This window comes from Macaca nemestrina, chromosome 2, assembly GCF_043159975.1.
Source record: "Macaca nemestrina isolate mMacNem1 chromosome 2, mMacNem.hap1, whole genome shotgun sequence".
In the NCBI taxonomy this organism is placed as follows: Eukaryota; Metazoa; Chordata; class Mammalia; order Primates; family Cercopithecidae; genus Macaca; species Macaca nemestrina.
The window spans coordinates 147663825-147688447 of NC_092126.1; the positions used below are offsets into that span (position 1 = coordinate 147663825).

Sequence of the window (24623 nt, forward strand, 5' to 3'; positions counted from 1 at the left end):
CTATTCCTGTTGACATATCAGTCTTTACCATACGATTTTGTTTTTAAAGGCGAACCTCCCTATATTATATACATGGTCTTACGTGTATGAATTCTTTCATTAGGTCGAAAAAAAGACGAGTGTAGAGGATGAAAGGATGGCTTGGCATACTAGGCCATCTAAAATGCATCCAGCAGCTCACCCGCACCCCCACAAACCATAAGCATCACTGCCATTCTGAGCTGACGTTGATGGGAGATGTTATAACTTTGAGGGGAGTGAGGAGGTAGAAAGAGTTAATAACCAGTGAATTACTGTAAGTTTGGTGAGAACTGTATTTTCACAAAAGGTGAATTTTAGAACCAGAAGTTTATCAGTTTCAATTCTGGATCTACCACTTACTCTAAGTTCCTTAATCTTTGTCAGATGGATATAAACATACATTTCTTTCAATGTATGAATATTAAACATATGCTAAGTGCTAACAGATAGTGCTCAACAAAAGCTCTTTAGACCTTATTTTTCAGGTAGACTTGGGAGTTCCTTTACATTACAGGTTTCTCAATCTTGGCACAACTGATATTTTAGACTGGATAGTTCTTTACTGTGGAGTGTTCTGGGCTAAAGTGTGCCCCCCAACCCCTGCCACTAAATATGCTGGAAGTCTTAACTGTCAGTATCTCAGAATGTGACGGTATTGAGAGATAGGGTCCTCTACCTAAAAAAGAGGTAACTAAAGTAAAATGAGGCCATATGCATGGGCCCTGATCCAATGACTGCTGTCCCTATAAGAAATCAGGACACCAGTCCTGCACAGTCATGTGCACACAGAGAAAAGACCATGCAAGGACGCCGGAAGAAGGCCACTGTTTGGAAGCCAAGGAGAGAGGCCGAAGAAGAAACCCTACTGATCTTGGACTTCCAGCCTCCAGAATTGTTGTTTAAGCTTCCCAGTCTGTAGTATTTTGTGATGCCAGCCCTGGCAAACTAACACGTGAGGGTTGGATGTTTAGCACCATCCCTGGCCTCCACCCATTGATACTGGTAGTACCCCTCACCACCCTCCACCTCCAAAAGTGTCTCCACACATTGCCAGCTATCTCCTGGGGGGCAAAATCTTTCTGCCCACCCCACTGGGAACCACTGTTCTAGCTGATCTTTGGCCACCTTTATATTCCCAGTGTCAGTACAGTGACAGATATATAACTAAGTAGATAACTAAATATTTGCTGAATGAACTCATGTGCCTGCTTTCCCAGTCTTGGGTCTCACCACTCCCTCACAAACTCCTTTTGCTGCAGTTAAAGTAGTAATTACTTCCAGTTTAATTTACAGACTGTGTAATTTGTCATGAAACAAGCAGTTTTCATTTTGACATAATTTCTGACAACTCAGTGACATAAATATAGTCATGTGAGCCCCAATTTTGTTTGACATGCTCACTTACCTCACATCAGTTCTGCTGATGGATTTGGTAAGTGGTGCTTTTAGTTTCCTTAATGCACCATTAAGGATTTCAAGCAAATGAAATTATTATGACAAATTTTTCTATAGTCATTTCTAACACAAGGAACTCATAAAGAAATCAAATGTCTGGACTTCACTGTGAAAACACTAAACTCTCAGCCATAATGAGACTCTGCACATTATCAGAAACCCCAAAGCACATCAAAAAGCCAAGGTCAACAGAGACAGTCTTTGGAATGGGGAGGTCATAAATGTTGAACCTGGCAAATTACAAATTTCTTGTCTTAACATTGCTGCATTTGCTGTCATCTCATTTGAAAGATGATGTGTTTGGGTTGGGTGGTGGCAGAGGGGTGGGAGTTGGGGAATGCTGGCTCTGAAATGCCAGAGAGGCATTATGAACTCCGGAAGCATCTGGCTACTGGTAGACATTTTACACACAGATAGCAATTTCTGACCAATCCATTTCAATGATTTCTAACCCATACTCAGCTATCCAGAGGATCCTGTTTTAAGAACATTATTGTAAACTGATACACTCTATTCATTTACAAAATTCATTCATTGCATATTTTTTTTGTTTAATAGCTTGGATTCAGTGTTACAGATTTGATTGACCCAAGTGAAAAAATACACTAATCATTTTTAAGTGCTATTTCAGAAGAATATGTGCAATGTTTCTAAGTTATTGTGACTTTCTGACTGTTGTGGCTTTAAATTATAATACTAATATCTTACTCTGAGAAATGTGTAAGACACAGGTCTAACAAACAACTACATTAACCTCGGGCAACAACCATCATGGAGCTGCTGTACCACAGGCATGGTGGTGGCCTGCATTGGTACTTACACACACCAAGGATGTGAACTGACATCCTGCCTTTCCAAAAACATAAACATTTAACTCAACTGTTTCTTGTAATAAAGAGGTTGAAAGAATCCTTTTGTGAGGTTGGATTCTCCAGGGAAGAGAAGGAGAATGGCCTAAGGACATTCTGAAATTTAGATATCAAACCAAACCATACCAAACCAAACCAAATCCCTCTGCCAAAGTGCCAAAGAGTCTGCCTACTCTGCAAAGCTGGTGCTTGTGTAAAATGTCAGTATTTTTAGATAGAGATGTTTTAGAGGAAGGAGGCAACTGACCAAGTACAGATACTTTGTAATATTTTTCCCCTCTGGAAAAGCAGAAAAGAATGAACATCAGCTAACCATAATATTTAGAATTTAGCATCTTTCCTTGGGCATTTATAAACAGGAAATCTGTCTGTGGCAACCAAAAGTACCTTATTCTAATCACTGCATTTGAAAAGTCAGCAAAAGCCCACACTAATTCCTATTACGCTTGTTTCTTGGTTCAATCTCAGCACTTTCAGCGGCTCTTGTGCGGCGATTCTGTCTTGGACTTATTTCTGTGTCTTGAAGATCGTTTCTGAAGACAGAAAAAAGAAATGGCATCTTAGAAAGTAATGATTATTATTCTACAGCAGTTTCTAGTTTACAAGTGTTTCCACAGGTATTATTTCATTAAAACCTCGAAATAACCCTCTATTCTGTGGATGAATTCATAATTGTTATTATTAGTATTTCCACTTTATGAATTAGTGAATTAGCAAGGATTACAGATAGTCCCTTTTGCTGAATTAAAATTTAGGAGTTTTATGCTTCTGTTTAGCATGTAGAGGACTGGAAAAGAAAAGGTAAACAAAAAGCTGCTCCCATCCTAACAAGAAAAAGCCAGGCAGTCTAACAAAATCTTAACTCTTCTTGATCCTTCAGAGACCTGAGGTTGTAAAGGAACTAAGAAAGCAAAATTCCAAAGAAAAATATGCCCCTCCAAAGATGGGCCACACGTCTCTCACTTTTGGCAGAGTGTTGGAGAACGAGGTGGCTACCATACAAACAGGGAAGAAGAATCAGCTAAGATTTTCCTAATTTCTTAAGTACAGGCTAGTACTGCGGGCCACTGACACAAGGAGAGTCTGCACACACTTGCCAGCTCTTTTCCACGAGCCTCCGTCAGGTGCTCACAAGAAGACTGGGAGCAGGGCAGGAGAATGGAGAGGGGCCACTTCAGTGGCTACTGGGGACAAGAAGAAGTCCTGCCTGCTTTCTTGAATGCTTCTCTCCCATGAAGCATAAGCTTTTCAATTGCTGAGGGAAACATAGGAAACTCACTCTGGGGCTCTGGCAAAGACCCATGGCCTCTGGAGAAGGAACAGAGGTGAAATCAGTCTGTCTCAAGGGGAGGCATATGACCTCATTTGCAGGGACGCAGGCAAAGATTCACTGCGGCAGGGGAAATGTAGAAACTAAAACCTCTACCTTACAGGAGGGGCAGAAAATCATCTCCAGCTGATGACCTTACACTGACACCAAGCAGAGGTTTGGTCAAGGTAGCCTGATACCATGGGAGGAGGCAGAAGTGCTGAGAAAGGCCCATCCCTAAGCTCACAGGGCCTACCTAAGACTCAGGCTGGACTGAGATAACAGTGAACCCTGGCTGTTTCCCACCATGAGCGTAGCACCAAGCAATAAGCAGGAGCAGGAAATGGCTGAGGGAGAGACACGAACAAGGTGAAGATATGCCCCTATGGGGTGCAGGCAAGTAAGCATGACGGAAAGGAAAATGGGAGTAAAATCAGTGAGACAAACCCTCTGGCAATCCAGCCCCAACACTAAGCAGAAGTCAAAGCAGACATCTGCTAGAGTAACTTGAAGTGGATGCACTGAAGGTCACATTAGTCACTAGGAAACTCCAATCCAGGTCAACTCTGAATTACCTGGCTCAACTCCCAACACTAATGACCCAATAGAAGGATACCCATTTCTAGGCACAAACACTATTGACCTCAGTCCCTATGGTCCTTCACTGTATGGCCAGCATTCAAAAAGTATGATACACAATAATGCAAGGAAAAAAACCCATTTTGAGATGGAAATTCCTTCAAAAGGCTTTAAGTGTAATACATAAAGTTGATAAAAAGACTTAGTGAATTTGAAGATGTCAATAAAAACCATCCAGATTAAGATACAAAGAGAAAAAGGAGTGTGTGAGGGTGTGCACATAGAATAGAGCAGCCAGAGCTGTGAGACAATAAAAATGGCATAATATGTGTGTAACTGGAATGCCTGGAAGAAAGGAGAGGAAGAACTGTGGAAAATAAGTATGTAAATACATATGGCTGTGGATTTTCTAAAAATTTGAAACACATCAAATCAAGATCAAAGTTGGTCAAAGAACCCCAATCATGATAAATACCAAAAATAAACAACCAACCAATAAGATCTCTCCAGGATTTGTTGTTGTTGCTGTTTGCTATTATTGTTTAGTGACGTTTCTAAACCAATCCTATAAATACGTATTCTTCGTTGTGTATGGCAACTAAAAGTGTCTGCTTGATTAGCTTTGTAGTCCACTAATGATTGAACAGTTCCTTAGACCTCTGGAACCAGTATCATTCAGAAACTCTTAGCAAAACCAGTCTTTGCTGAGGGGCTCTGTGTGCATGCTGGGGCATGCAATCAACATTCACTCAACACTCAGTGGACAACTCTGCCTTAGCCTCTACTTCCTGCTTGCACACAGCCTCATGGTTAACCAGGGGTGAAAGCTTAGTGCTTCCTTAGGTCTATCCTAAGTATGCACAGAAGCTCTATGAATGAGAGTGACCCTCTAGATTCCCAGTAATATTTTACAGCTGTTCAAAACCCCCATGGAAATCTTACTTTTCAGCTTTTACTATTAGGCTTTTTGGTTAGCATATCATTTGCCCCAATTGTTATGTACCACCTCAGACAGCTACAAAGCTAGCCAAACATCTCTAACTGCATTCAACAAATACCCTTAGAGAAAAGGCTTTTTGAAGTGAGCAAGCTCCAAGTCAGGTAAAGTAAAGATAGTCTTGGCAAGCAGAGTCTTCCAGGGAACCATTAGATAGGCTAAGTAAAAATTCTCCAGGAATGTGGCTTTAAAGGGGCTCCAACCCTACTCTGCCTTCTCTGCAGGCTGTCAGCCTGCTGGTCCTCACCATGATTGCAGACTGTTGGCTCCCAAGGCCACAGAGGAACTAGAGAGAGAAGGATGAGAACAAAACCAGATGAATCACCACAAAACTCACTGTTCTCACTGAGATTCAGACATTTTCATGAATAAATGCCCCCTAAAGTGCTGCTGCCTTTGGTTAATGTTCAGAGTTTTCCGAAAAGTTGAATCCGACAATTTTTGCAGTTTTATTACTGCATTTATGGAGCAGAGAATTTCCACCATTTCTGCTATCACTCTTATCATTTTTACTTTTTTTCATGTTTTAGTTTATGTTCTTAAAAATCTCTCAACTTTCACCATGTCAAATTTTTTATCTTAATGTTTTATTATCATTTACTTATTTGACTTCTGATTATTTTTAAGGCTTAAAATTTAGTGGGATGTTCCTCCTTACTTTTAACTTCTATTTTATTGCTCTTTATTCTCATACCTTGTTTTTAATAATCCTTTAACATTTTTCAGTAATATTTTCTTTCCATGTTTCCCCTCTTTGATTTGCCTTTATGATAGCTGGCAACAGACACAGCTATTGAGGTAGCGGAAGAAGTCATCTATACTTCTTCCACTTCCTTAGGAGGGGAGTTCCTGGCAAGGAGTATTTCAGTGGTACTCCCAGAACACTCTCTAAAACACCTCATCCCCTAAGATGCAAGAATCCTAATAGAATAACCCAACCCATATTTTTTTCCATGCATGTAACACATTGACTTACTGGAATAACACTTAGTAAGATCTCACAGGTGCAGCAGGTTTTAAAATTCTTGGTCTCCAGCAGGTATTACTAATGAATTTCTTTTAGTAAAATTTGACAATAGCATGTTAGCCAGATGAGAGGATATTCCTGGGGAGGGCCACAGTGAGGCATCTACCGTTAAAGTACTGAATCTATCTACTGTTAAAGTACTGAATCTATTGAATGCAAAAACATGCCTTAGGAGAGCCAGCCATTCATTATTAACCTGCTTCCAATACACATTATTTCCAGGATGACCTACTTTCCTTCTTGGTAGGTCCATAGAAAGAATCTCCTGGTGTGTGGCTCTCCTTGCCTCATGTTGATCATAGAGAGAGTGGTCAGATCAAGGACCACTGTAAACAGGCCTGAGTTTCCTTTTATTCATTTTTTTAAACATGAGATTCACTGTTTTCCTGCTGCAAGTACTTTCAATTACAGTAATTGTATCATTTAACAAACATGACAGGCTCATAAGTGCATGCAAACAAGTTCTCATGGGTTTAAGATGAAATGTAGACTATTAATAGAGAAAATAATTCTTCCTTTTCTGATTTTATAAGATTAGAGAAAGTTATTTTCTAAAATTTTATTTTAAAGGCACTATGAGATAGACACGAAGAGTTAGCAAGGTTTTTAAGTGGTGTTAGCTTAAAAATCAAATTTACAAATTTGGAAAGGAGCCTTTATTTCTTATAAACAATTACAGCCTGTAAGGTGACCACTCCGACAAGGCTGAGAAGTGTTAACTCCGGCAGAGCCCAAAAGACAGGTACTGTAAGGGAGAGGAAGAGGGAAAAGGGATTTATGGTGAATGTGTGGCCCAAACATACATATTCAACACGTTACTGGAGGAGCTATGATTATTCATAAAGGGGGGTTCTAATGCATGTCCTAATGCATGCATGCATGTTACACACAACCCATGTTCATTCTGGGGTGGAGACTTAATATTTAAATACATTACAATTAGGCCAAATATGTCAAAAGGTCTTTTTAGGACACAAAGGCACCCAACTGCTCAGCCACTATAAAACTGGCCAGAACCAGTCCATGATCAGTGGTCTCTTATCAGAAGAAAGTTACTGAAATCAGTCTCTTGTCAAACCAATGCTATATAGTTATAGCTTGTGGAACAGAGGGTCAGTTAGTCAGCTTCCGGCAGTAGATGTGCTACAATTGTTTTAACATTGTTTATCTCAAGGCCAGTGCTTGTTTAGCTGCTAGAAAAAAAGAAAAGCCTTGTAGCAATTAGAACATAATTACTCTTTAAGTGTAGGGTGATTTACTTAACCCTTGCTTCGCATGGCCTTAGGTCCTGTCTATAATTTGGTATTTTATTGTCACAAAAAAATATGTTCTGTCAGTCCTACGATCTCTATTCTAACATTAATGTTGGCCAGTTGTTATGTCTACACTGCAAAAGGGAGCAGGTATAATAGCCTTAGCTCCTGTCTATAATTTGGTATTTTATTGCCACAAAAAAATATGTTCTGTCAGTCCTATGATCTCTATTCTAACATTAATGTTGGCCAGTTGTTTTGTCTACACTGCAAAAGGGAGGAGGTATGATGAAGCATGTCTGATCTCCTGTGCTGTCATGGCCAGGGACTGTTTTTAAGGTTTCTATGGGTCCCCTTGGCCAACAGGGGAGTCTGTTCAGTCAGCTGATGGCTTAAAATTTTATTTTTAGTTTACAGTGGTGATCCTTATTCATTCACAGGTTCTTGAAGCCAAGTAAGAACATAGAATCTACTAGTGAATACATTCAGATCCCATAAACACTGATTGACTGACTGACTGCCAGACACATTCATTCATTCACATATTTATTGAGTGCCTATGCTGGGCTGCCCAGGCATGGTGCTAGGTGCTAGGGATTTAAAATCCAGTGTACTTACTCACTAGAAAGGGTGAGAGTGCTGCTGGAGCAAAATCAGGGGCTTCTGAACAGAGTATGAAGAAAGGAATGTCAATTGCTATCTAGATGAAGAAAGGGGAAAGGGCAATTTGGACAGAAGCAGCAGCATGTACAAAGGCCAGGGGCAGGGCAGCATAACTCATGAGGCAACTGCGAGTGGTTCAGCTTGGCAGCTTGGCTGAAGCCACAGTCGTGGGGTGGGGAAGTGAGGGAATAAAATTCCATGAGCCAGCCAGGTAGGCTGCGGCCAGAACATGAAAAGCCTTGGATGGTGGAGAGCTACTTTAAAGTCTAAGGGGGAAAACACCTGTATGTTACATTTCACTGGCAAAATGAACTAGTAATAGACCGAGGCAGAGAGACAGCTGGACAGCGGTTGCTGCAAGCTGGAAAGTAAAGGACCTGCAGGAGTAAGCAGTGGCACAAAGAGACTGAGACAGTACAGAGGCAGCCCCAGCTATACCTAGGAGCTTGTTAAAATGCCAATCATTAAGCCCCTTCCTAAAGCTACTGAATCAGAATATCTAGGGGTGGAGTTCACTAATCTGTAGTCTAACAAGTCCTCCAGGTGATTTTAAGTCTGAGAACCACTTATCTGTAGGACTTTGCAAGTGACTGCAGGTAAGTGGTAAGGGAGAGTGAGAAGTTTAAAATAATTGCTAGGTTCTGCCTTGAACAGTGTGGAAGACTATGATCCTACCATTCACTGAGAAGAGGGGACACCGGAGGAGGAGCAGATCTGGAGCAAAGGGCTTAGACTCACTGAAGCATATATATTTTACCCACATTTATGTGTAAAGAAACTGAGACCCCAAAATGTGAAGTAACACCAGGACCATTTTCTTCCTACTTTCATTCTGTTCAATGTAAATATATCTTGTAGCTTGTTGTTGTTGCTTTTTGGTTAGCACATCATTTGCCCCAACTGTTATCTACCACCTCAGACAGCTGCAAAGCTAGTCAAATGCCTCTAATTGCTTTCAACAAACATCTTTAGAAAAAAGGCTTTTCGAAGCCTTTTTTGAGCAAGCTCCAAGTCAGGTAAAGTAAAGATAGTCTTGCAAGTAGAGTCTTCCAGGGAACTATCAGACAGGCTAAGTAAAAATTCTGTGTGTGTGTTTCCTATATATTATGATGTTTTGACATCATAATACAGCCTTTCTAGCTGGGGAGAGACTGCCTCTGCTGGCATCAGGAGAGGCTGGTCAATTCTCAGAGAAAGCAACGGGCCCAGCCAGGAGTATGGCTGTGACATGCAAACTAACCAATCCAGAGTCACACCTCCTCTATCTGGCCCCAACACCCTAAGAGGCAATAGTCCTCTGGCTTAATCATGCCAGGGCCAGGTTCTAGGTAACTAGGGACCACTCCTATAGCTTGGAGCCACTGAAATTATTCGAACTAGCCAGGCCTGCACTGTTCACCCCACCCTGCCTTGCCTTTCCTGAGAAAACCCCAATCAGGGACCTAGCCTAAAGCGCAACCCTTGTTCCTGTCTTCTGCCTCCTGACCACGCTAGTGTCTTTCCCTTGTGGACCTGCATGGTATGCCATGTCCTGTCTCTAGGACCTATGAGTATAATGAAACTTGTTTTCCTGAGCCTCTCCTGTGTCTCTTCTTGTGGCCACACCTGACTGATCATCTCATAAAAGAATACAAAATGTAGATATAAGACTCCAAGACCAGTTTGTAGAAAATAAGTTTCCTGCTGCTTACGAAAACACTGCTTTATATGGAGCCATGTGTTGCTAACAAAACCTCTAAATCATTTGTGGAATTAAGAGAATGTGTTGGAACTGATATGGTATGTTCCAGGACTAATATCTCAAATATGCCACTTGTGGTACTACAAAAAAAATGCCTATAAGCTTAAGAGGGGCATTTGTAGAACTGTAACATTTTGTTGAAAAGTAAAGCTCTGGAGGCTTTTCCTGATTCTGCTTTTAAAACTACATCACAGCATAAGTTCTTCCTTAGAAGGAACTGAGGCTGTTTATTCTATATTCTGCTGAAATCAGGAGGCCTGGATTCTGATCCTGGTGGTATCACTAACTAGTCCTCGGACCTTGACCAAGGGTCCGTTTACCTCTCTGGAGCCCAGCTTCCTTCTCTATAAAACAAATGGGTGGGGCTAGACAAGCTCTTGTATCTTTCTCGCTTTAAAAAGTGAAATGGTGGAATTTGTTTTCTAAGTGCTTTCTGGTAGTAATGACTTTAAGAAATCATCATTATCAAGAACAGGCTTGGGCTCAGGAACTCTGGGCTCATCGTAGTCACTAGTGTCAGGGTTAGTTCAACATGAAGAGGTACAGAGGAAAGTAGTTAGCTAAGGAGTTGCCTCCTCTTCCAGAGCTCAAAGTTAAATAATGCTTAGGTGAGAGACAGTAATGCAGCCAAAATCTCAAACTTACATAAAATGCTACTGCTTGAACCACCAAATATTTCATAATAAACCCATGTATCCCCTGGATACACCATACTTTTCCACTCTCCTAGTGATTCAGCTACGAAACGACAAAATGTCAACTGCACAGCAAACCTCTCCTCCTTTGGAAAGATAGTAGAGTTTAATAGTTGAGGACGCTGACTTTTGACAATTAGGTTAGAATCTCATCTCCATCACTTATTACTTATTGCTATATGACCTTGGGCTGGAGACTTACCCCTTTTAGCCTCAGTTTCCTCACTGTAAAACAGGGATAACAGTATATAATAGTGCTATATTTAAATGAGATCACACATGTATTTACTATGAGTTAGGCTCATGCTGACAGTGGGGTTAAAATGCCTAACTTATAGACCAGTAGGAGTGATGGGCAAACAAACAATCATACAAATGTGCTGGAAAGAGATGCACACAGTGCCGTAAGCACCTACAGTAGGAGGACTGGATCCAGGAAGAACCTGAGCTGGTGAGTAGGGGTGTAAACTAGATGAAAAAATAAAGAACACTCTGGGTAGAGGGACAAGTTCAAAGGCTCTGTGGTGGGAGAGAGCTTTTCATGCAAGAGGACCTAAGACGTCTATATGATGAAGCAGAGAGAATATGAATATGAAGTAAATAATAAGAGACGAGTCTGGAGAAAGAGATCCAATCATTTAGCACCTTTTAGGCATATTAAAGAGTCCCTTCTTGAACCTAAAACGAACAAGAGGCCATTCAAGACTTTTAGAGCAGAGGGATGAGTAACAGAGAGCAGAGGGATGAGTAACAGTGATCAGATTTGCATTTTGAAAAGATGGCTCTAGCTGCATTGTGGAAATTACGTATGTTTTTACTGTACCTTTTCTAGGTTTAGATACACTAACAGGTACCGTTGCATTACAAATGCCTAACTGTAACACGCTGTACAGGTTTGTAGCCTAGGAGCAATATGCTATATACCCTAGAGCCCAGCTGTATGGTGGGCTATACCATCTAGGTAAGTATACTCTGATGTTCCCACAATAATGAAATCACATTTCTCTGGATGTATCCCCATTGTTAAGTGATACATGAGTGTATTAATTGCCCATAGGAACAATTTATCCATACAGAAATAACATCTGATACATAACTACAGTTATATAGGATTCCATTTCTTAGCAGAAATATATAGAAACAAGTAGTAAACCGAAAATCTTTACCTTGCACGTGGATTACTACTCCTTTAAACCAGAAAGCACAAATATCATTTTGTTTGAAAATCAGCTACATAGAAGTATAATTTCTCAGGTCAAAGTGCATGTTTAATTCATGATTATGAGAACTCACTTATGTGATGCTTCCCAGGCTTCCTCTTCTTCTAAAAGATCTCTTATGATGTCTGAACTGGAACTAAAAGGATATGTACATCAGTATTGACAGACAATAAGAAGACTGTATTGTCCCATTTATATAAAATTCTAGAAAAAACAAATGAGTCTATAGTGAAAGAAAGCAAACAAATGGTTACCAGTGAGAGAAAGGAGGGAGAGTGGGGGTGGGCAAGGAAAGAAAGAGCCAAATGTAGTTTCCATTAGGAGACGGGGAGCAAAGGCCAAAAGCACTGAAGAACACTGAGGCAGATTTTACCAACTTTAGTATTTTCCACTAGCCAGGGAGGCTGAGATTCCCTGCCACCCCTACTTCAACAGAAGTTGTTCTAAACCCTTCTATTCACAAGACCCCAGCTCCTGCTACTCCTTACCTCAGAGAGAACGACTCCAATTTTAAACAAAGCTGAAGCTGTTTTAACCCAACCTTTTCTTACCCTTCTCTCTACTCCAGTGTCATCCATTCTTCTTTACCTGATGTGCTTAAGGTACTGTTTCTCAAGCTTTTAAAACTATCATCTTCCTAAGGAGCCTTTTTACACATTTCCCCCTAACCCCATGACATTTTAATACCACAAATATGATGTCTATTTGTTCATGTGTTCTGTGTGTATGTGTATATGTACGTGTATGTATAAAGCATGGATATGTGTGTGTGTGTATGTGTATATATATATGTGAGTGTGTGTGTGTGTATATATATATATCTGTGTTTTATGCATATACAGAGTAACCTTTTTACCCACTCCCCACCCCCATGAAAAACAAAATTCCACCCTTTGGGGGTGATACTGCTCCTACTGAAAACCCATGAGTTAGGGAAATGGGAGCAGGGGAGGATCATGTAGTTCTGGGGCCTGGCAGGGGTCACAGAGTTGGAGAAAGAGTAAAGTCAGCTTCTTGCCAACACCGCCCCCTTCCCCCGCCCCATGCTCCACAACACACACAATTGTTTTTAAACAGGAAGGTTATGAAGCATCTCTACTAGTCCAGCTAAGAAAGGAGGATGGCCAAGTCTGTCAACTAACGTAGTAGAGTCTGTGATCAATTTACCTAGGGGTTTTCAAATCATCAGCACAAATCACTGATTTGTTAAAGTAAAATATTTGCAGTACACTAATGACATAAACCTAAGAGGTTTTTATTATGCTACCTCAGTGAAAACAGATGGTAGAGGTGGTTTACAAAAAACACATCTCAGAAGTTGCCTGCAATCTTCTCTTCCTCTGCGACTTCAATGTCACTGCCCAGCCAGGCTGCACAGCTCCCTGGTGTCTTCACTTCCCATTACCTTTCCTTCTACCCCACCTCAGGCACTCACCTGAATGATAACCAGATCACTAAATGGACTGATACAAAATTTGGGAGATTCAGAATTTTATCTAAAATGAAGTTTCAGGATCATCTGCTATATCTGCTGTTCCAATTCTAGTCACCACTAAAAAATAGAGTTGATGCTAATACAATTAAAATACCAGACAGAACTGCTCATTCCTTTTTAAAATAATGTACTTATTACTGTATCTGCTCAAAAACCACGTTCCTAAAATTAAACATAGTTTCACAAATAGGATTTTACAAAAAGACACTTAGGTATAGCAGTCAGTGTTACTAAAATTATCACTCTCAGATCGCTTCCCTGTGGATAAAAGCAATTAATATTTTTGAAGTCTTAGTCATTTTAATATGCCTTGAAGATCAAAAATTCCTTTAATATTCTTTCAACACATCTAAAAAATCCTCCAAAGGAGAAAATTAATTACTCATTCTGATATTTCTGGGGTCAGAGCATATACAAGCCTACACAACTACACCTTTGAAGTCTAGAACAAGGAACTTTTTCAGAGTAGGCTTCAGCTTGTCTACTATTTGGTCTTGAAACATTCTGGAAGGCCGTGCTTCCAGAAGCTGGATGAACATAAGGTTTGGTACATGAACGTTACAGCTGCCCTGTGGAAGGGCATTCAAATGGCACTCTCTGATGTCCCCACTGGTCCAGGCTACAGTGGATATTAATATAGAGATTACATATGAGAAAGACTCACTGGCAAAGATTCAAAATTGAATCTTGAATTCGATGGAATTCCAAACCTTGGTCCAGGAAGATGTTAACAGTTTTATTTAGAACACCTGCAATTAATTTTTCACACCTTTTAGTCAGCTTTTAGCCTCATTTTCAGGTCAAAGTTGCAGAAATGTAAGCTAATTCTGTGTGTGTGCATGCACACACACATGCACACCTTGGCCAAGCGGGTTTTCCTGTAATATCTCACTCTTGTCATTCTCTGACTGAAAGTAGCAAAGCTTCTTCAGCAAAGGAAAACACTATCTTCACACATTCCTTTTGTAGCATCTTACTTCATTCTACTAGTAAAGAATTTACTTCTGAAGCTGAAAAGTAAGATGTCAAATACCTCTGGCAAATGTATGACTGACGTTAGAGAAAAAACCCACAGATTTCAGTGTCAGACAAAGTTAAGTTGAGGTCCCATTTCTGTTACTTACCGTGTAATTTCGGGCAAGTTACTTAACTTTCCTCTGTGTCAATATCCTCAAGTATAAAATCAGGATAATGATACAGGTATTCCTTAGGGTTTTTTAAAAGCTTATTCAATATAACACACTAAATGTTTAGCATAGAGCTTGGTACATAGTAAATGTTCAACAAATGTCAGTTCCATTTTCATGAAACAGATTTGGGTCTGAATTATCTGAATAATTGCCTCAGCACCATGCTCCAATTTGCCAGAGAAAACCTGATGATTATGTGCTCTATTTTAATCTTTTATTTCCACTGTTTCTATGACACCAGGGTGCAAATTCATCAGAACCAGCATGGCAGGTACACAGGGTACTGTGGGGTAGGAAAAAACGCAAACATCTGCTATAAAAATCCTGAGGATTAAGGATTACTTACAAGTGGAATTTTTCTATTATCTGGTAGTTACCGCCCCCATCCCCGCCATTTCTTCCCTTAATTGTGGCATTAATATGAATGCAGTTGAGTATATCCAGTTTAAAACAATAACTCTTTAAGGATAGATCACTGGAGGATCAATGCAGGATGACATGCCGACCAGACAATGGTACTTAAATAAATTCTATCAGCTACTATGAATCTTCTCCTTGAACTCCTATTTTTAGTAATCTGTTCTGTAAGATGAACAATAGTTTATAAGCCAAATATTTTAGCAGTTGGCTGACAACATATTAGAATAGTAAAGTTCCAGTTTCCAAAAAAACTCATTCAATTATGACAATGACAAAAATTATCATGTTCTGAGCAACTACCTCTACAAGCCACAGTGATAATTACTTTGTACACATTAGCTTTTTTTTTTTTTTTTTTTTTTTTTTTTTTGAGACAGGGTGTTGCTCTGTCACTCAGGCTGGAGTGTAGTGGTACAATCACAGCTCACTGTAGCCTCAACCTCCTGGGCTCAAGGAATCCTCCCACCACAGTCTCCTGAGTAGTTACAGGTACATACCACCATGTCTGGCTAATTTTTAAATATTTTGTAGAGATGGCATCTCCCTGTGTTGCCCAGGCTAGTTTCAAACTCCTAGGCTCAAGTGATCCTCCCACCTTGCTTGGCCTCTCAAAGTGCTGGGATTACAGGTGTTGAGCCACCACGTCCAGCCTTCACATTAGCTTTAATTCACAGAAGCACCCTAAGTTTTCTCCCCATTTGACAAAGGCTGAGAGAAATTAAAGTAGAAAAACAGGAATGGGAATGCAAAAGTCATCTTCTTTTGCCACACTGTGCTGCTTCAACAGTGGTAGCAGAAAAATCAAATGCTATTGATTTTACCAGAGTTAAGAATACCCTCTCCTGCCTATTTATCAATAAGGTGTTTGTCACACGACCATCAACAAAGTTCTAGAAGAAACAAGGCTAAGAGTTTCACTGCTCTCCACTAGAACTAAAAAAAGATAAAATGAAGAGAGCTCCAGATAAGAGAAAATAATAAAAATAACTTAATACATGCAAAATCCTTAATAAGAGATGAAACCAAGCAACAATAAGTTTATGTTCTATTTACAAAGCATTCACAATATATGATCATCTAATTTGCTTTGTAGACTCATCCAGGGAAGTTAGAGGGACAAACAAACAATAAAAGCTATTCCATTTTATCAATGAGGAAAGTGAAACTCTGGGAGATTAATTTAAAATCCCACGTGCCAGGCACCTTTCCAGAGTCATAAAGCCAATGGCTGAGCTATCCTCCCACAATGAAACAAAGAAGACTGACTGCTAGGTACATGGATCTCAAGGAGTCATACACATTTCAAGGACTTGATGTTACAGTATCTTGGACTAAGATACATTCCCCTAAAACAAAAGTTTCATTCATCCAAAAGATGGTCTGTCTCATGCACCACACCCAGTTTAAGCTCTTTCTCTTCTTTTTTTTTTTTTTTTTTTTTTGAGATGGAGTCTCGCTCTGTCGCCCAGGCTGGAGTACAGTGACGCAGTATTGGCTCACAGCAACCTCCGCCTCCCAGGTTCAAGCAATTCTGCTGCCTCAGCATCCTGAGTAGCTGGGATTACAGGCACATGCCACCGTGCCTGGCTAATTTTTGAATTTTTAGTAAAGGCCGGGTTTCACCATGTTGGCCAGGCTGGTCTTCCTGACTTCAGGTGATCCACCTGCCTCGGCCTCCCAAAGTGCTAGGACTACAGGTGTGAGCCACTGTGTCCGGCCTAAGCTCTTTGAAAAATGCAAAAGATACTGAAGAACAATTTCATGTTCCCACATTTTCTCTAGAAACTTCCAACAAAAAACAACTCACCACCTGAAACAGAATGAACCATTTAGCTTTCAGGGTATTCTAAAGTTCATAAATATTCCCACAAAAAAGATACACACAGTAATGTGTATAATAAAATACACACAGTAATGAGTTTTAGTAGAAAAAGATTTTGTGGCAACATTAAATTCATTGAATGTCACATTTAACAGTTATAAAATGAAATATAATGTCAACCTTCCAATAGCAATTATGAAGATTTTAAAAAATACAAAGCCATCAATGACTTACAGTAAGATACTTCCAACTTAGGATATTGTTCCACTAGTTTGATGTTTTTTCTCTCAATTTGACCAGAAACATAAACACTTATTTAGTAATTTTTCTAGCAATTCCAATACCCTCTAAATTACAAAATCTCATTAATATATTTGTCTTTCTTACTGCCTACTCCACCAAACTTCATTAACCAATTTATGATGACGATTAACACTGATGAGATGATTTCCAAAACTTTAAAGAGTAAGGTTTAAACAGTACTTGCTTTTTGTTTGTTTGTTTGTTTAAAGTAGATTAATATATTTACATGGTTCAAAATCAAATGACATAAAAGATGTATACTGAGCTGGCCCACTTCCTCCTTTGTTCCCATCCAACCTGTTTTCTCTTGTCTCCAACATGCAATCACTTTCATTAGTTTGTTGTGTATTCTTCTAGTGTTTCTTTATGCAAAGCCAAACAAATATAAGTATTCTTCCCCCTTTTAGAAAAGAGGTCACACGCTATACATGCTGTTCTGAACACTGAACTTTTCCATTATCCAGGAATCCTAGTTGAAATGCTGATTTTAAAATGTTTAGATCTAGTCCTAAGAAACAACCTGCAAAAATTCTCTCCTGCTATAGCCAAATCTGTTTCCTCTTTTCTGACCACCCCAACCCACACAGTTCCTGTACCCTCACATCTTTCACAAGCAAATCAAGTGAACTAACCCAAGCCCATCTGGGCATGCTGTCTTCTGTATCCTAAAACCCCCAGAACCAGAGTTTTCTGTCCAGGAGACATTTGGAACTCTTATTTTCAGAAGAACAAATTCTAAATCTGAAAAACTTGTATTTAATATGTATACTGATAATTTTTAACTTTAAAAACATGATAGATTCTACTCTGAAAAATAGCACTGGACTGACTTTTTCTTCCATTATCCTCTAAGGTTCTGGAGTTACATGAAAACAGTGGAGTGGGGAAACTCATCAACCTGTAACTTTAATGTGTCACCTGTTCATTTAACTTTTAATCTGGCCTCAGTGCCTTCTGAGATTTGGAGAACAGCAAAAACAAGCAGGAGAAAGCATTACATCTGAATTCAGAAAACTGGCTTTACCATTCATTAGGATCATGAGATTAAGTCACTTAATTTCTTTTTCAACTGACTCAATCATTGCCTTACCTGCCCGGAAACAGGGGTGCTTCAAATGCTCTTGCTGTCCTTTCTACTACAGAAGCACCATGAGCCTATTTGTCTATGTATGTCCCACCTATTCAACTGTTCAACGGTGTGTTCATATATTAAAAGCAAAGCTTCCTAATTCGTGTGTTCTCCCCCTCCCCCACAGGGTAGTTGGACACCAGGCATTAATCCCTAGCCCACAGTGAGATGTAGGGTGGCTGAAACCCATGGCAACATCATCTCTTTATCCTGGCATGCCACAGAAATACTATCATTTGCTATGTGTGCTGAAGAAAAGGGTTAGGAAACATTGTATTAAAGATAGTAGAAAAAGAGAGAGGGAATGCATTCCTTTTAAGTCAATCACTTTAAATTCTTATAAAAAGTAAAGTGCTATGTTTTTTTAAGGAAAAAAAAACATAAGAACATGAGGTTAGTTCCAAATATTAGAGTTCTCTTGGATCTCTACAAAAATTCAAGTTCAAAAGAGAATTAAACATTTGTGCTTACATTTAACTTACAAACTTAAGAAACAAAAGATTATCCGCTCTGAGAGTCTAATGCAAGGGAAAATTCTTTTAATTAGCAAAATATCCACTGCTACAACTAGACACTAAACCAAACTCTCAAGTTAAACGGGCAGGGAAACAAAATAAGGATGCTTCATTCTGTTTTTATTCTTTCAACTGTCAGTAGTATAAATGACTGATACAAATAAAAATCAAATAATAAAATACAGGGGGATAATAGAAATCGCTTACAACACTGAACCCCACAAGGAAAAAAGAAATGAAAGACAAGCAACATCCCCAAAATGAAAATTTCCTCTACCACTTAAGCTTTAATTTGATTACAAGCTTCCTTGATAACAGAAACTGAGGGGTTGAGTATGAAGCTGGTGAGGAGACTGGCATGTCTTCAGTAGAGCAAGGCCAAATCTATGTAATACACTCATTAATCCACCCTGAGAGTGCCCAATTGGACCAGATAAATAAATACCACATATTTCTAGTATGTTATGATTCTACTAAAAGAATTTGGTCTTGACTGGTGGTCCCTTCTAACTTTGAATCTTTTCCTAATTTCTATGGTATTAGTTACCCGAATCAAATGGGTGTCTCTCTTGATTAAGTTTCAGAGTCACTAAATAACACTGGCACTAAGCAATGATTCACAATACTTTGTGACAGTCTTCTGTCAGGCTACCACCAACCAGTATTATAAGCCACTTTATGAGTTTCCAACTAGATGATATAAATTATGTTTGAAGTAAGTCAGGGACCTTAATCACAAAATTGAAGATAACATTGATGGCAAGATGAAGCATTATTTTATCTGCCACTAAAAGACAAAAAATTGAAGTCAACTATGATACAATATTTCACTTTCACTTAGAATTTTTAATTTGTACGTATCCAGAGAGTTAAACTTAGATAGACATAGGTTTTTACTTTATGCTATTGTTGTACATATATTTGTAAAAACTGAGTTAAATTGGCTAAAGTATTCCTAAACTGTCTTCATATTCAGACCCCAACTCTACTTCATCATATTTTGACTCAGCATCTCTGATAACTGAGTTTTTCCACAAAAACTCATCCTCTGCACCACCAAGAGCACCAGCATTTCTCAGATGTACTAGACTATTGTTTCCAGGAATTTGATCTAAAACACTGACATCCACATTCTGCAAACTGAAGTCATAATTTTCTTTGTTTCCTCAATCACATTGCATATGTTGGCAGATAAGCAGTTTCTGTTAAAGGAGAAGTGTCTGACAAATTGACACTTGATAAACCTTAGCAATATTCTTTTGCATTAGTCATGCTGAACAGAATTAGTTATGCTGTTATTGCTTTGAAATTTCTTCCATTTATTCCAAGGGATTTGGCCATTTCTCTTGCCTTCAGTCTGTCATGTAACAAATAGGCAATTCTTTGCACACATAATGTAACATGTCTTCATATACTTGTGGGTATCTTTCTTTCCTAGATCCTGTAAGGCACTTGACTGTTTTTCAAGAAAACACAAAATTCAGATCATTCACCCAATGATGAACATTACCTCCCTAACATCAAACTTAAATCTTGCTGCTATTTTTGCGCTTTTCTTCATGCATAATAACTTTTTTGGTTTCATTATTTTGTTGAAGACATATTACGTGACTAACTAATGGAATGCCAATAATACATGTAACCCAATCCAATGATGATACCATGAAGCGCTGTGACGTACACCCATTGGCAAATACCTCATGACTACAACCAGGTCATCAGCAATTTTAAGTTATTGCTGATTATAAGACATATCACAATTTCAGATATTAAAATGTAAAACTGAAAACGTATGTCTTAAAATGAATAAAATGAGGGCTGTGAAAGCACTTCTAAATGCCCAATCATTTAACTTGGTTACCTCTGTAAAGAAAAAAAAAAAAGTTTTTAATAAAAAATGTCCAGACATAAGTCCTAATTTCCTGAATTAGGAAGAAAATTTAGTTGATTTGTTTTATGAAGGTATAACAATCATATATTTATCAATGACTCTCACATCTATTATCTCATTTCATTTTCCCAACAGATCTGAGACATAAGATATTTTAATGTGCTCCTCTAAGATATGTGGAAATGGACTTCAAAAGACTGAATCAAAAATCACCCGGCAGAACTTGATCTGTAATCCATCAACTTAAAGCCAACTACTTTTCCTGCTAGCCCATAGCTGCTTCCTGCTGTATGCTCACTCTGACAATCTACTCTTGAATCATTTGCCAAGTGGTCTGTCCTGATATTAAACCAACACCATTATTTAAGGTCCATTTCTTTCTCACTTTCCCTTTAGCCTCAGTTTCTAGGTCTTATACAAGAAATAGACTCCACCTTTTAAGCTTAAAGATCTTAGGATTGATAAAACAGCAGAATGATTCAGAAACAGATATAAAAAAGAACCCAAATAAAATAAAAAATGTAAAGATTACCATACTTAATATTTACAATGAGTAAATATTTAGTATTGTAGTACAATTTAAGACATGAGTACTAGAGGAGACACTGCCCACTTTCTCAAAGCAAGCCTAGTAAATCCTTACATACCATCACTAAAGCTAAGCTTCCACAGTGTGCAAGCAAACTTGGTGATTTTTTTCCTTGTTAAAATTGCAACTGGAAACAACTCAAATGTCCATCAACTAACAAATGAGTAAATAAAATGTATATCCATAAAATTAAATATTTGACAATAAAAAGTAATATAGTACTGAAACATGTACAACACAGATGAACTCTGAGAGCAAACTAAGTGAAAGAAGCTAATCTCAAAAGACCACATATTGTATGATTCCATTTACATAAAATGTCCACAAGAGTCAAATCTATAGAGACATAAAGAAGATCAGTGGTTGTCTAGGGCTTGGAGCAGGAGGTTTGGGAAGAAATGGAGAGTAACCGCTAATGGGTGCAGCGTTTCTCTGTGGGGTGATAAAAATGTTATAAAATTGTGATGATGGCTGTACAACTCTGTGAATATACTAAATACCACTGAATTGTACTCTTAAATAGTTAACTGTGTGGTATATGAATTGTATCTCAATAAAACTGTTAAAATATGTAATTAGTGTGTACTTCCACTGAGCCATGTACGTGTGTGTGCATGCAGAAATATGTACATATATTATCAACTAATTATAATGTGAAGTAGAATATAAGTGCTTACATTTTAAAAAATTATTTGATGGTTTCATCCCTGATAAACTGCTGTGTCTAGAATAGTGCCTGGAACACAATACATATTTGCTGAATGGCTGAGTGCAATAGTGTAATGTTAGACCCTGTGATGGACAGAGAACAAAAGTTAATCTAGCATCACTGTACTTACGTTCAGTTGCTAACAAAAGGATCACCTCACAATGTAGTATAAGGATACCCCATATGACTCCTATCAAGAGGAAATCATTAAAGATGGTAAAACTTATAGTATTACCCAGAATCTTGGTCAGTAGGAAGATAAATAATGAGAAAAGGCTAATCCCCTAATGAAGTAGCAGCAGGAGCAATATGTGACTGGGGATAAGTGTGAAAGTACTTTTCAATTCTTTCAGTGAGTAATGAGTTACAATGATCAGCCTTTGGATTAACCCATTTTAGTAAATTGACCCAATAAAGTTTACTCCATATTTCCCTCAGCCATATTTCCTTTACCTTTTTTATTAAACCCAGAGACTACTGCTTGCTCTCCTAGTTCCTCGGCCATGGTATACCTAAAAGCAATGACATTTTCCCATAGTCCTCTCATAGTTCAGTGATGCCAACAAGTCTGAATGAGGCTAGGACATCAACAAACTCGCCCCACTTCCCATATTCTCACAACCAGATAAAGACATCTGACTGCCCCACGTTTCCCTTTCAGTTTTTGCCATTCCCAAATGTCCCAAATCATTCTGGCATTCCAAAACATTCAAGCATCTAATGACTATGGTTAAAATCTAACTCTTATTCCCCTGACTCTGATTTTTTTTTTTCTGTATTCCTACATGTGTGTTTAAAAACAAATACTGCACTGGACTTGCAGGAATGGCCTGATCTACGATAACAAATCACGCAACCCTATGTTTTACCCTCAGTCAACTAGAAATATAATTTTTTGATCTTGAAAATCTTTGGAATGAGATGGGAAGATTTCTCCTTCCTAATACTTCATTCTGACTAATTTGAAACTGTTTCCCAGGTATCCTACAAAAACAGAGGGTCACTGGGTATACTAATAAAAAATGTACTAATAATTCCATTAGTTAGATTAGAAATAGTCTATCATTCTACAGCAATGTTACTAATTTTTAAATAAACTAACATCAAAGATCAAATAACTTCCAAGACACACTCATATTGACATACTGCTGGTAGCATTTTTTAAATCAGTACAATTCATTCGGAAGGCAATGCCTACCTATCAGAATAATAAATGTAAGAAAAGTGGCCAGGCACGGTGGCTCACGCCTATAATCCCAGCACTTTGGGAGGCTGAGGTGGGTGGATCACTTGAGGTCAGGAGTTCAAGACCAGCCTGGCCAACACGGTGAAACCCCATCTCTACTAAATATACCAAAAAAAATTAGCCAGGTGAGGTGGCACAGGCCTGTAATCCCAGCCACTTGGGAAGCTGAGGCAGGAGAAATGCTTGAACCTGGGAGGTAGAGATTGCAGTGAGCTGAGATTGCGCCACTGCACTCCAGGCTGGGCAACAGAGCAAAACTCCATCTCGAAAAAATGAAAAAAAAAAAAAAAAAAGTATTCAATAGGAACAAAGGAAGAGCTTTACCATAGCATCAGGCACGTAAGTAGAACACTGGAAAAAATGCAGAGCTCTAACAGAAACTGAAGGGTCTGGTAAATTATGGTACAGAGACAAAACAAAATACTGTACTCATTTAAAAATAACAATTATAAACATAAGGTATTATGTTGGTGCAAAATTAACTGTGGTTTCAATTACTTTTGTGCCAACCTATAGAAATGTTAACATTTATGACATAATATTAAGTGAAAGACCAGAACAAAAAATGGTATGTGTGCATGCATGTGTGTGTGTAAAATAAACCCTATATATTTTTAAAATATCTTTTAAAATGACTCATTACCAAACTTCTCATTTTTAAAGTTTCCCCATCTATTTACTCAGTTAAATTTTTCATTTCTTAACTCTCCTATGTGCCATGTCTTTCTGATCATCTCTGTTTTCCAATACAGTTGTTTTTATCTCCTTCACTCATTGTCTTGACAAAAATTTCACTGCCTATCATGCTTTCTTTTCCAACGGTAGGAAAAATATCTATAAAAAGGCTATAGAGCCTTTTTATATCTATAAAAAGGCTATATAAAGCCTATACCAAACTCACCCTCTGATCCCTGTACTTCCTTCCCAAATCCTGCCTTGTTACCACTGTGAAGATGACCCAGCAGTAAAAGGGGACTGAAATGTAAGAGTGACACACCATACCATGCCTCAAAGCTACTTTCTAATTATTTCTGCCTAACTATCTATGTGTGCATATGAGGTAGATATTTAAAATAATCAACTCCTGCATGTTTCTTACCTATTGCATGAATCTGATTCTGGTGAAGAAAGAGCTTCTTGAATATCAGTACAGCTAGAAGAATCCTCTTCTCTGTCAGGTTCCAATTCCTCTGCGGAGTCCAGCTTTGATTGAGAAAAGTGGTTTGTTACCAGCTTTGATTGAGAAAAGTGGTTTATTACTGAGGTCATATTATCTTCCTGTCCTAGGAAAAAATAAATTTAAGAGTACGTTAAAATCTACAACTTCTGTACGCCTATTACTTCTGCAACACTTAATACTACCATATGCACTTAGTAAAGTTGAAGAATATGTCACATTGATTCCAGAACTCTAGTGACAGCCAGAGAACAAGAATTAACACTACAATGGTGCTACCTACTTATACTATCCAGCCCATGTTTTTC

At 38.6% G+C, this 24623-nt stretch overlaps 1 protein-coding gene across 3 annotated transcripts in view; it reads right to left on the bottom strand.

The window, feature by feature from the left end:
* Window positions 1-296: 296 nt before the first annotated feature.
* The window catches only part of LOC105477646 (RAD18 E3 ubiquitin protein ligase), an 82375-nt gene continuing 58048 nt past the window's right edge, over window positions 297-24623 (bottom strand). For all 3 annotated transcript variants that reach the window (XM_011734212.2, XM_011734210.2, XM_071092125.1), the window contains 3 exons: window positions 24238-24421; window positions 11903-11965; window positions 297-2878 (listed from right to left, as the gene is read on the bottom strand). In XM_011734212.2, the coding sequence (XP_011732514.1) occupies window positions 2776-2878; window positions 11903-11965; window positions 24238-24421 (350 nt within the window). In that variant the 3' untranslated portion in view covers window positions 297-2775. The remainder of the gene's footprint in view (window positions 2879-11902; window positions 11966-24237; window positions 24422-24623) is intronic.